This window comes from Monosiga brevicollis, genomic scaffold (genome assembly GCF_000002865.3).
Source record: "Monosiga brevicollis MX1 MONBRscaffold_6 genomic scaffold, whole genome shotgun sequence".
Classification (NCBI taxonomy): Eukaryota; class Choanoflagellata; order Craspedida; family Salpingoecidae; genus Monosiga; species Monosiga brevicollis.
In genome coordinates, this window is record NW_001865043.1 from 1,461,413 (window position 1) to 1,473,069 (window position 11,657).

Genomic DNA, 11,657 nt, shown 5'->3' on the forward strand with positions numbered 1-11,657 from the left:
GCTTGTATAGGTCATGCCCAGACTTGTCAGGCCTCTGTTCATGTTATTATTAAATCGCTTTGTCTTTGTCTTTCGCCCGCAGCTGGTCCGAAGACACGGGCATCCAGCAACAGCCGAGCTGCTTGTGGTTAATCTTCTTTCCACTGCATTCTGTTGACATATTCTCTCGCTTTTGATTTCTCTCGTCTTGATTTTTTTGGGGGTAGTTGCGACGCAGATTGTGGTGGCCATGCTCCTCGTCTCATGGGACATGGACGCATGCTTTGATGGTTTTTGTTTCTGCCCATGTCCGTCACCCCATGCCTTGGCTCACAAAGAGAAGGGAAAATAAGCTCTTTGAAACCCGAGTACCAAGTAATTCTAGATCTTAAACCCATCCGTGCCCTCGTTGCCTGTCGACTCCGCTGTCTGCGCTGCCTGGAGACTACGCAATGCAAGGGAGGGCAGTAAAAGGAAGATTCTGAATCAGAATGATGGGTGGTACAAGTCGGATCGAAGCCATGGTTGGCCTTGCCCGGTTTTAACTCCTGGTACTGTTGTCTGATGCTCTTACGTTGGGCACAGATACATGTAGTGCTCGGATTCTTGCAAGCGGCGACCCGGGCCGAGCAGGTGTTCTTGAGCAAAAGACTAATTGTATCAACTGTACAGCTTTGTGCATACACTTTTGCCGTTGAATAATGTTACGCAACGTAAATCCTTCGAGGTTTTGTGGTCAAATATAAGGAAGATGCAGATAGCATGTTTTGTAGTAAAATCTGGGGAAATCGCAGAAGAAAGCTGTTTATCAGCAAGGGAGCAGCTAAGAAAAATCGGAGATCTCGTAGAAGTTGTGTGTGTTTGTGTGTAAAGAAGTGTGTAGTTCTGGTTCATCATTTTTTTTTTTCTCGAGCTGTGTGTGCTCTTCTCCGCAGGGCATCACCCTTGTCTGCCACACACCACCAAAGTATTGCCCGCCGACGACAGCAAGCCTCCACATCCTTCCCATATGCTTCAGCGGAGCAGGAGCATTCGAGTCCAGTAGCATGTCTGTCGCGCCCAACAAGACGGTGGTGGCTGAGGCCAACAAGCAGTTGCAGGCCATGCCTCGAACGCAGGTTAGTTCTGTGGGCCACCACGCTCACCTCCTCGTTCTTGGGTGGAAACGTCGGTCTGGCCACCCTTGGCCGTCGCAGCTTTTCGGGTTCAGTCGGCTCAAACAATCATCATCACATGGCGCAGCTTGGATGCTTCATTGACGCTCAAGGCAGAGAGCCGCTGATTGTATGCCCAAAATGTTCGCTCACGTTCAAAAATCAGAAGGACAGGGAGAATCATCATCGCAAGGTGGGCCTCGTGCGGTGGACGTTTCCTTTCATGCGACCTATCACAGCCTCACTTCGGTTTGTAACCAACTGGTAGCATCATCAGCAGGAGTCGTGGATCACCATTGGTCAAAGGACGTTCCTTCTAAAAAGAGCACTCGATGACAGATTCTTTTGTCCATTTATCAACTGCAAAAAAAACTATGCCTGGGGTGAGGGCATCAGGCGGCATCTCAAAACGAAGCACGGGCCTGTGATAAAGGACCCCGCTGCCAAGCTGAACGTTCGTAGCTCTGCTATAGTGACATCTGGTCGCAAACGCACCTCGAAAAAGGGCACGCTTGGTGCTGACGTGGTGTTTAGAACGCGGCCAGCCCCCGAACAGGAGTTGCAAGCTTTAACAGTGAATGGCGTTCAAATGAACGTGGGTGACCTTGGGAAAGGTCTACGAGCTTTGCGAGCAGAAATGGACGACACTCTCACCACGGAGCTACTCTTCAACTCGGGGCTGGAGAAGCGGGTTTACGCTGTCTTGCCCTTGCTGCGGGACTCTCATCAACCCGAACCCCCTCAGTCCTGGGTAGGCCAGGATTTGAAGGATATTGACGGCAATGACTTTTACACAATGCTGCTGAAGCACATCTTGGAAACTCCAAAGCTGGTCAAGGAGTTTACCTCGCCCAATGCCCCTGGCAAGTTCAGCGTGGAACCAGTGTGGCGCTGGATCTGCTCCCTGCGAGAGTTCAATCGCCTGGCATTGACCTATGCACACCTGTCAACTGGTACGTCTGATCGTCTGAGTGTTAGAAGCGATTTGATTGAACGCGGTGCAGTCTCACCATACACCCACCTGTGTATAGGTCTGTCGGTGCGTGCAGTGGTTTACTCGAGTCTTTTTTATCGTGACTCTCCTGCCAGCCCCCGGAGTGTGTTCTTTTCTGGAGATCGCTTGGCGGTTGTGGCGCGACGCGGCAAAACTACACGGATCAGCAACCGCGAGTGGCATGCTACGCACTACATGGACAAGCGGGCCAGTGCGGTCATGATGGCGTACCTGCTTTTGTGCAAGCCGCTGGAGGAGCTGTTTATTGATTATTTGCAAGAGCGGGGCGAATTGATCACGTCCTCGACAATAGATCCCATCCCTTTGACAGAACAGGAGCAAGATGAGCTTGAAGCAGACGCGATGGAGGCCGAAGATTCGATCGAGCCCGACAACGTTGGTTCTGTTGACGACCAGCACGATAATTTGTTGCGAGCTGCCAAGCGTGTCGAACTGGAGGGCACGTATGAGCTGCTATTCAATATTGTGCCGATGCAGCTCGAAAAACAGCTTCACCCAGGCCAAGTCTATCAAACTATTCAGGCCGTGACCAAGAAGTTTCTTGGTACCAGCATCTCTGTCAGAGCATGGCGACACACGGGCCACCAATATGTGTCCGAAGCGTGGCACAAGCTCTTCAAGCTGGTGAAATAAGCCTCAAGCTGCGACAATGCTAAGTGCGACCAGTGGCGCAAATGTACGTGCTCATCGCTAGTACACAGGTGCGAGAGACCGTGGGCGCGCAAGCAGATCTTGAGGATGATGCCGAGGGTGACAGTGACCACACCTTTGCCGGGTTGGTTTTGGACGTGGCTGAGGTAGCCGAATCGTCCGTGTCAGCTGTGGTGCCGCAAGCCGTGCTTGAGGCTGCGTTCTCGGCTGCGCGAAAGGTGCGGGCGACGACCAGCCCTCTATCCCCTACGTTTGACTGTGACATATATTCCAAGCCACGGGCGCCATGACACATCCCAAAGCTCAGTACAGCGTTGACTGAGACAGCACGGATAGAAAGCACTTTGATCTCGGAGTCAGAGCAGCTGCTGCTTTGACCAGCAGGAAAGCCACGTAATTGCGTTCGTGACGTTCACCATGATAGTCCTTCTGATGCTTTTTCTTGCCCTTGCTCCGTTTCTCCTCGGTCGAGCCGAAGCGAGTTTGATGCGGCTCAACGTTTTTGTTGTCTTGGCTGCTCATGCGGTGGTGTCGAGGACCGAGCCTGAGGACGCTTCCAATGAAGAAGATAAGATGTGTGAGGCCCATGAGGAGAGCGGGCAATGTTTGTGACTTTCCCCCGCTGCGACCCGTGTGTGGCGCATATACATCCGCGCACCTCCCAGCCGGTTTCAACCGGCTTGAGCGCTCTGTTATGATCTGAGCCTCACCGCTCAGGCCTTCCGACTACAGAAGGGGTCAAAAGACTTTAGTCGATTGCAGCAAAAAAACGCAGTTTTTTTGCAGCGACAAGAAGATCTCAGATATCATTCAATTGACTTGACTGTTTCCTTTGAACTTGATTTGGCTCGCTCCCCGCCAAGAAGGGTCCTAGTGCGAGATGAGTTTGATGTACCAAGAGGGGGTAAATCGGGTCGCCAACGCCGCGCTCTCTTTGCTGGACGCCCACAGCTTTGCTTTAGCTCTTCCTCGACACATGGAAGAGGGCTGGCAAAGCATGCCTGGTGGCTTGCCTCTAAAGATGGACGGGCCCGAGGCACACAAGAGAATCATGACGCGAAGGGAGTTTTGAACACCAACGTGGACCACGCGTATTCCATTATGCTGCTGCCACGACAGACAAAGGTGTAGTATACGAATGTGTACAGGCCCCAGTTTTGCAGCGCTTCGGATTTTGTTCGCATGACCATTTTGACTATTTTTAGACATAACATCAACCAAAACAAAAAGGAAGTTGGAACATCCCACATGCATGTGTCGCATTTTTCATCCTCCTCTTCTGCTTTTGACTCTTGTTTCCCTCTGCGACATTGGTTTCAACATCGGCGTCAGCGAGCTGGTTGACGTGACTTGCCTGTGTGTGGTGGTTGATCGTGCTTGATCAGTCGTGCTTGGTACGGGAAGTTTCTGGTTGAGGTTTTGTGTCGACGCCGGAACGTTTTGGTTGAGAGCATCGTTGTCACTTTTTCTCTTCCCCGTGACCTTGCCTCACAGTCGTCAGCATGCGCTAATCCCAACCCAAGTTCACCTGGACACGCAGGTTGCTTGGTGCACCACACAGAGAAGAGCAAGGCCCGACGTCCGGCTGCCGTTATGGAAACTGTGCGCACGTCAAACCGTACAACATTGACAACTTGTACTTGGAGGGGTGTCAGGCTCGACGGCCAGCACGGAGTTTACGCTCACCCCGAGCTCAAAAGATTGGTGGGGGATAGAGAAGCAAAGAGCGGTTTGAAACGGATGATACCGTTACCATGAATGATGATGGACAGCAGCTGTACGATGCGGGTGGTTCAGATCTACAATCGCTGTTAAGCAGTTTTGACGAACAACGTATTCGAGATGTTGCCAAGTCCATCGAAGTACGTTTGCTGTTTGTGATGTTGCGTGACATTCGTACAAACTTTGAATATACAGTATTCTTATCACACATGCCTGCATGTTTGCATCATCCCACAGGATAGCTGGACGCCACTGCACAAGGCCTGCGAACGCGGTCATGTCAAGGTGGTGGAGATGCTGTTGAAGCTCAATGTTGATGCTGAAGCCAAGACCATTGTCAGCACAGCACCCCCCTCTTTCCGCTTGTCCTTTCGATGATGGTCCACCTGGACGAGATGATGATGATGATGATGTACATGTACGTAATGCTGATGCATCGTCCCACAGGTTGGCGATACACCACTGCACTGGGCCTGCTATGAGGGTCAAGACAAGGTGGTGGAAATACTGTTGAAGAACGGTGCTGATGCTGAAGCCAGTAACATCGTCAGTGCTGGACCTCCCTCTTCCCGTTTGTCCTCCCGATGATGGTACACCTGTACGAGACGACGACGATGATGATGATGCTGTACCTGTACGTCATGCTGATGCATCATCCCACAGGGTGGCTGGACATCACTGCACTCTGCCTGCTATAAGGGTCATATCAAGGTGATGGGAATACTGTTGAAGAACGGTGCTGATGCTGAAGCCAAGGACATCGTCAGTACAGTATCTCCCTCTTTCCGCTTGTCCTCTCTACGATGGTATTCCTGTACCTGATGATGGTGATGATGCTGTGTCTGTACGTGATGCATCCTCCCACAGTTTGGCGATACACCACTGCGCTGAGCCTGTAAGAGCGGCTGTGTCGAGGTAGTGGAGGCGTTGTTGAAAAGCGGTGCGGTTTCTGAAGCCAAGGACAGGGTCAGTGCAGTTCCTTTCTCTTTGTTCCTTCCCTCTGGCTGCTGCTCCTGCTCCCGCTGCTCGTCGCCTTTGCCCCGTCCCTCTCCTTCACCCTGCCCACCGTGCGCGTCTGCCCTGCCTCTTGCTCTTTTTCTTCTTTCTTGCTCCCCTCTTCTTTTTCCGTTTTCCGCCTGCTCTTTATGAGTGCTCCCTGCACCCCACCCTGTTCCGCTGTATCTACCGCCTTTTCCCTTTCCTGATGTTGTGGCTTCAAACCGACCATCACCCATCCCTGCTATTGCGCCTCTGCCCCCCTGGCACGATCAAGCGGCTTTGAGTAGTCGTTCCTTCAATTTACCCCGGCACACTCGACGCTCACCCCCCCTCCCCTCCTAAAAAAAAACAGAATGGCTGCGAACCACTGCAAATTGCCTGCAAACGCGGTCATGTGCAGGTTGTACAGCTGCTTCTGGAGCACCACGCCGATGCTGAGGCCAAGGATTTGGTTTGTGATTCTACTAGGCAATGACCCTTGTGCCGCATCTTTTTCGCTCGGGCTTGTGATGAACTGGATTTCACTGGCTCATCCAGACCCTTTGTTTTGCGCTGCACGTCTGACTTGCCCAAAAAATGACACTGCTGATCAACCAATGCCACATTTGGGCAAGAAAAAAAAGATACTAAACCTGGCAATCGTGATTAACCATTGCAGAAAGATGTATGATTATCCTTGGCGGCGGTCCTCAAGGAAGCTTGTAGAACTTCGTCATTGTTCCTGCCATCGAGATATAAGTACGGTCCTGTAGATCGAAAATGGCATGTTGTTACTTTGTACCTTTCCCGTTTCTGTTTCCTCTGTTTGCTTTGTGAATTGACCACAGGCAGATCATATTCTAACAGCTATGTGAACAGAAAATGAAGTCAACGAGCAGGGGTTTGTCGAACGTCAGAAGTAGAACAATCCAGCAACCACCGAGAAGAAGCGGGAAACCGCCTCGTCTTCATTCACTATGACATCTCATGATGGCAACGTCTCGGTAGTGGTGGCTGCGGCACTGCGCGAGCTGCTGATGAGGGCGGCTCGCCCGGGGATCAACGAAGCAAGCGCAAGCACAATAAAAAGACATGAAGAAGCACAAGAAGCACCGAAAAAATAGCTCAAGACTTTTTACTGTCATCATGTATCGGACTTTGTCAGGCTCCAGCATGTCTGGAGGTCGGCTTTGGGTCGAGAGGAAGCGCATAGATTTGAGGAAGCGTTTTGAGAGAGATTTGAGAGACGTCCGTCGGGATGGAGCGAAAGCTTTAATGGTGTCTTGGAGTCAATTGACCCAGCTGCGGTTGGCAAGCATTCACAGTGACCAGACCTCACCGCACGGGCTTGCCGACTGCCAAAGGGGTCAAAGACTTCTTACAGTGGCGGTCGATTGCAGCGACGGAAAGAGTTCATGCTTAACTGCTCGTTCCCTTTGGACATGCGCTGCAAAAAAAATTTTGTCGGCCCGCTCGCCGTCAGAAATGCACATGCGGGCTGTGAGATGAGATTGATATGGCTGGAGGTGTTAAACCGGGTAGCCAACGAGCTCGGAGCATCTGCCAGCTGCCACGGCAGACGGATTATAAAGGGGCTGCTCATCGGCTGCCGTTTTGAACTTAAATCGAGGTATTACAGGTCAATGTGCTTTGCAGCGCTTCGTATGACCGTTTTGACCTATTTTTAGACATCCCATCAACAAGGGAAAAAAAAACAGGTTGAAAATTTCATAGCATGTGCTGCATTTTTCAGCCTTCTCTTTTGCTTTGCCCCTTTTTTATCCCCTCTTCGGCATTCGTACGGATATCGGCATCAGAGGGCTGTCTGACGTGTCTTGCTTTTTTTTTTGAGTGTGGTGCTTGATCGCTTTTGTTTGGTACGGGACTCTCTTGGTCGGAGACTTTGTGGCGACGCCAGTGCATTTTTTATTAAAAGCTTTGCTGTCTGCCTCCCCGCCCCCCGCCCCCCCTTTTAGTAAGGCCACTGATCCCGCCCCACAGTGTCAGTGTGAGGTCGTCGCAGCTATGGGATACCAATAGGAAGACCCATAGCGACCGATGCTGAGTGTGTGTGAAAGCAGTGGGAGTGCTCAAATGCGTGGAAGCACGGATTTGACGCTAACACCTGTACGCCATGCCGATGCATCATTCCACAGGATGGTGATACACCACTGCACTGGGTGTGCATGAAGGGTCATGTCGAGGTGGTGGAGCTGCTGTTGAAGCACGGTGTTAACAATGAAGCCAAGAACAAGGTCAGTACGGAACTTCCCTCTTTTCCCTTGACCCTCCTATGATGATACTCACCTGAGCTTCATGATGATGATGATGATGATGATGATGATGGTGATGATGATGATGATAATGTACCTGTACGCCGTGCCAATTCATCATTTCACAGGATGGCCATACACCACTACACTATGCATGCAACAACGATCATGCCAAGGTGGTGGAGATGTTGTTGAAGTACAGTGTTGATACCAACGTCAAGGCCAACGTCAGTGCAGAATATACCCTCTTTGACCCCCCCTACGATGGCGCATGACTGTACCAAATGATGATGCTGATGATGATGCTTACCTGTATGTCATGACGATGCATCATCCCACAGGATGGCCGGACACCACTGCACTGGGCCTGCAGAAAGAGCCATATCGAGGTGGTGGAGGTGCTGTTGAAGCACAGTGTTGATACCAACGCCACGAAAGACGTCAGTACAAGTAGGTTATCCCCCTCCTCCCTCTCCTTTGGCTGCTGCTGCTGCTGCTTTCGCTGCTCGTCCCGTTTGCACCGGTTCTCTCCACTCTACACCCTACCCCTTGTGCGCGTTCATTTGGCCAACTCCTGTCTTCTTTGTCACTATCCCTCTTTTTTTCCCGTTTTTGTCCACTCTTCGTCGGTGCTCCCTGCATTTCATCTTGATTCCTGCTGTAGCTTCCGTTCGCGACAAACTCATATCTCATGTTGCCGAATGTTGATAATAACATAGAACGGCCAAACGCCACTTCATGAAGCCTGCATTGCCTTGTCTGCCAGCCGAAAGAGTATCCATCAACTCCTGCGGCACGGTGCCAACCCGGATATGAGAGATCTTGTAAGCGCGATGCTGTACTTTTGAGCTGTTCTGCTGCACCGGCGATTGATATCTGATGGCCTGCCGTGGTAGACTATTGGACTACAAGCATAGACGTATGTCCAGAAGCTGCTGGAACACTCTGGAAGATATCAGTCCAGGATGATGTCTGATGATCCTTGACGGCGCTCGTCAAGGAAGCCTGTAGAACATTGTGATTGTTCCTGCCACCGAGATATAAGTACGGTCCTGTAGACCGGAAGTGGCATTTTACTTTGTACCTTTCCCGTTTCAATTTCCTCTGTTTGCTTTGTGAATTGACCACAAACAGATCACATCCTAAAATAGACGGGCGCACGGCCCTTGGATCTGCTCCTTAGCAGGAGTCCCATGAAGCTGGAGGTGGGCTTTTTTACTTTTCGGTACTGATTGCAGAGTCAGGCTTGCTCACCGATAAATCTGCTTCACTTCATAGCTGATGAAGAGCTATTGCGCGCAACCCGTACTCCTTGCTCCTATCAAACTTCAGATTCCTATGGTGCGAACCTGTAGCCAATGTGATTGTCTCTATCGTCTTGTTCTCATCGAATTTCAACGTGGTGCCAGTTCAAGGCTTGATTCATGCGGAGCAGGCCAGACGCTGGCGGTGCGCTGCTGCTGTTCTTTGTAGCGTCGGCTGGCGCGTGGATCCTCAATTGTTCAATATCCAAGATCTGCAAACCCTTGGTGACCGCGTGGCCGCTCTAACGGCCGCCGCTCAAGCAGCACGTAAAAATTGAAATGCGTGACGCTTGTGGTTGGCTTGTCGATCGCTATGCAAACAGAAAATAAAGTTAATGTTCACGGCGGGCTTTGCCAAACGTCTGAAGCAAACCAGTCTGACCACCATCGGAAAAAAAAGTGGGAAACCGCTTCGACTTTATTCACTATGGCATCAAAAAATGACGATTGCATCTCGGCAGTGTCGGCTGTGGCGCTGCACGAGCTGGCGACGAGGGCATTGAGCGGCGGTCTTAACATGCAAGCGATCAGTTCCGGTCACGCTCGGGTATTCTGACAATTGGATGCAGTAAATGTGTGTCTGGTTGCCAAGGTTCTTGGTGTCTTTGCAAGTCAGCTTGTGAGATATCTGTGCTGGTACAAACTTGAAAAGCTATACAGCGCTCTCATGCCTCCTTCGCATCGTCACTAAGTTGAATTTAGACGTGACTGGGGTCCTAGGTGCGTTGGCTGGCTACAAGTGTGGGTAAAACTGCGTCGTCAGCAGAAGCGAAGGCGCGACCCAGACTGAAGAGCGACGTCCACGCCAAGTCTACCAAACCATCCAGGCCGTGACCAAGCGGTTTCTTGGAACCAGCATCACTGTCAGCGCATGGCGGCACATGAGTGTGGCTTGGCTGCGTACACTGGTGTTGCATCATACGCCCGAGCCTTCATTGGGGGCGTTGAATGTGGCACACTCTCAAAGCCAGCATGCAGGCAGAACGGCACGCAACGTCTATGGCCGCACGCAGCTCGATCACAAGTTTGTGTCCAGTGAAGCACAGTATGGCCACCAGTTTGTGTCTGAAGAATGGCACAAGCTCATGAAGCTGGTAGATGTAGAGGATCAGATCCAAGCCGAGGCCGTGGATGGGCAGACCTGCGTGCAACAAGTGGTTCATAAACAGGTGGTCATCCAGTCGTCTCGGGTCAGAAACGTCAGCACACAGGTGTAAGCGACCGTGGGCACGCAAACAGATCCCGAGGTTGAAGCCTGCCTTGATGCTGAGGATGACATTGACGATATCATTGCCGGGTTGGATTTAGACGAAGCCGAGGCAGCCGAATCGTCCATGCCAGTTGCCGTGCCGCGAGCCGTGGAAGAGGCTGCGTCGACGGCCTTGCAGCAAGAGCCAAGCCAGCACAATGACCAAACGCAGCAGGAAGAGTATGAGATGTGTGCGGCAAGCGTGGAAGACAACATTTCGCGACTGGGATCAGTATCGATTGGCACAGGCTGTGACTCGGCACGAAGCCCAGGACGGCTGGCTGTTGGCCGTGGCCCCGACGGGCATGGGCAAGACGCTGTGTACACTCGCTCACCTCCAGCCACGCAAGGTCGTGGTGTGGGTAGTCCCGCTTCGTGAGCTTGCCAGAGACTTGTGCCGCCGCTTCGAGCAGGCAGACATTGTATCGCAGTGGGCTAAGAATGATGGCCGCGACATGCAAGTCAACGTTCAAGTGATTGTCATGACGGTCGACTTTTTGGTTGGCTATGGGATGAGGTGGGTGCAAACTCTCGTGCAGCAGAAGCGTCTGGCCATGCTGGTGATGGACGAGGTTCACACAATGCTCGTGGACACCAGCTATCGAGGGAGTCTTGTTCGCTGCCCAAGCCGGCTGGACCATCTTCGCCAAGACCCATCAGTCAAGTGTGTGGGCCTGACTGGCACGCTTTGCCCCAAAGATGAGCGGGCTCTGCTCCAACAGCTGGATTGCACGGAGGACGCTTCGTACCAGACCTTTCGTATGCCAACCATGCGAACCGATCTTCGGCTAGCGGTGCAACAAGGAACAACAAAGGCATTTGAGATGTTTGTGGAACGCCACTACGACCTGTTGGAGCAAGAGGGCCGCGTGGATCGCATGCTGATTTTTTGTGACACGAAGAAGCAGGTTGAGGCATTGTCGACTCAGTTGGCACGCACGTTGGGTCACGAGCAGTCGCTGGCCGTGGATGCTGACATGTCAGCCGAAGACACACGAGCCGCTCTTGAGCAGTGGAGGAGCGGCACGCAGAGTTTGGTCTTGGTGGCCACAAGCTGCTTGGGCGCGGGCTTGGACATGCCCAACGTCCGGAAGGTGATCTGGTTTGGCAGCGGCTACAACGGCTACACCTTGTCGCAGGCCTTTGGCCGGGCTGGCCGCGACCGACGGGGTGGCAAGGCCACGCTATGGATACCACCAGGCACAGCGGTTTCGGAAGACCTGCAGCCATTTGCAAGCATGAAGCGCTGCCTGACCTTTGAGCTTGGCTGGCTGCTGGATGGTGAGGGCCACATTTGTGCAGCCGCAGGAGCGCCGGCTTGTAATGTGTGCT

The 11,657-nt window shown here is 52.1% G+C and overlaps 2 protein-coding genes across 2 annotated transcripts; both read left to right on the plus strand.

Moving 5' to 3' along the window:
- Window positions 1–1,025: 1,025 nt before the first annotated feature.
- MONBRDRAFT_24449 (uncharacterized protein) lies at window positions 1,026–2,677 on the plus strand (the record flags this gene model as incomplete). The annotated part of the gene is made up of 5 exons (XM_001744558.1): window positions 1,026–1,097; window positions 1,222–1,326; window positions 1,402–2,086; window positions 2,165–2,591; window positions 2,626–2,677. 5 exons carry the CDS (start codon window positions 1,026–1,028, stop codon window positions 2,675–2,677), a joined length of 1,341 nt encoding a protein of 446 aa, XP_001744610.1.
- Window positions 2,678–10,483: 7,806 nt separating this feature from the next.
- On the plus strand, window positions 10,484–11,606 carry MONBRDRAFT_24452 (uncharacterized protein; the record flags this gene model as incomplete). Its single annotated transcript, XM_001744559.1, has 1 exon — window positions 10,484–11,606. A coding segment is annotated over one exon (1,123 nt), but the record flags the coding sequence as incomplete, so codon positions are not given.
- Between the last annotated feature and the right edge of the window lie 51 nt (window positions 11,607–11,657).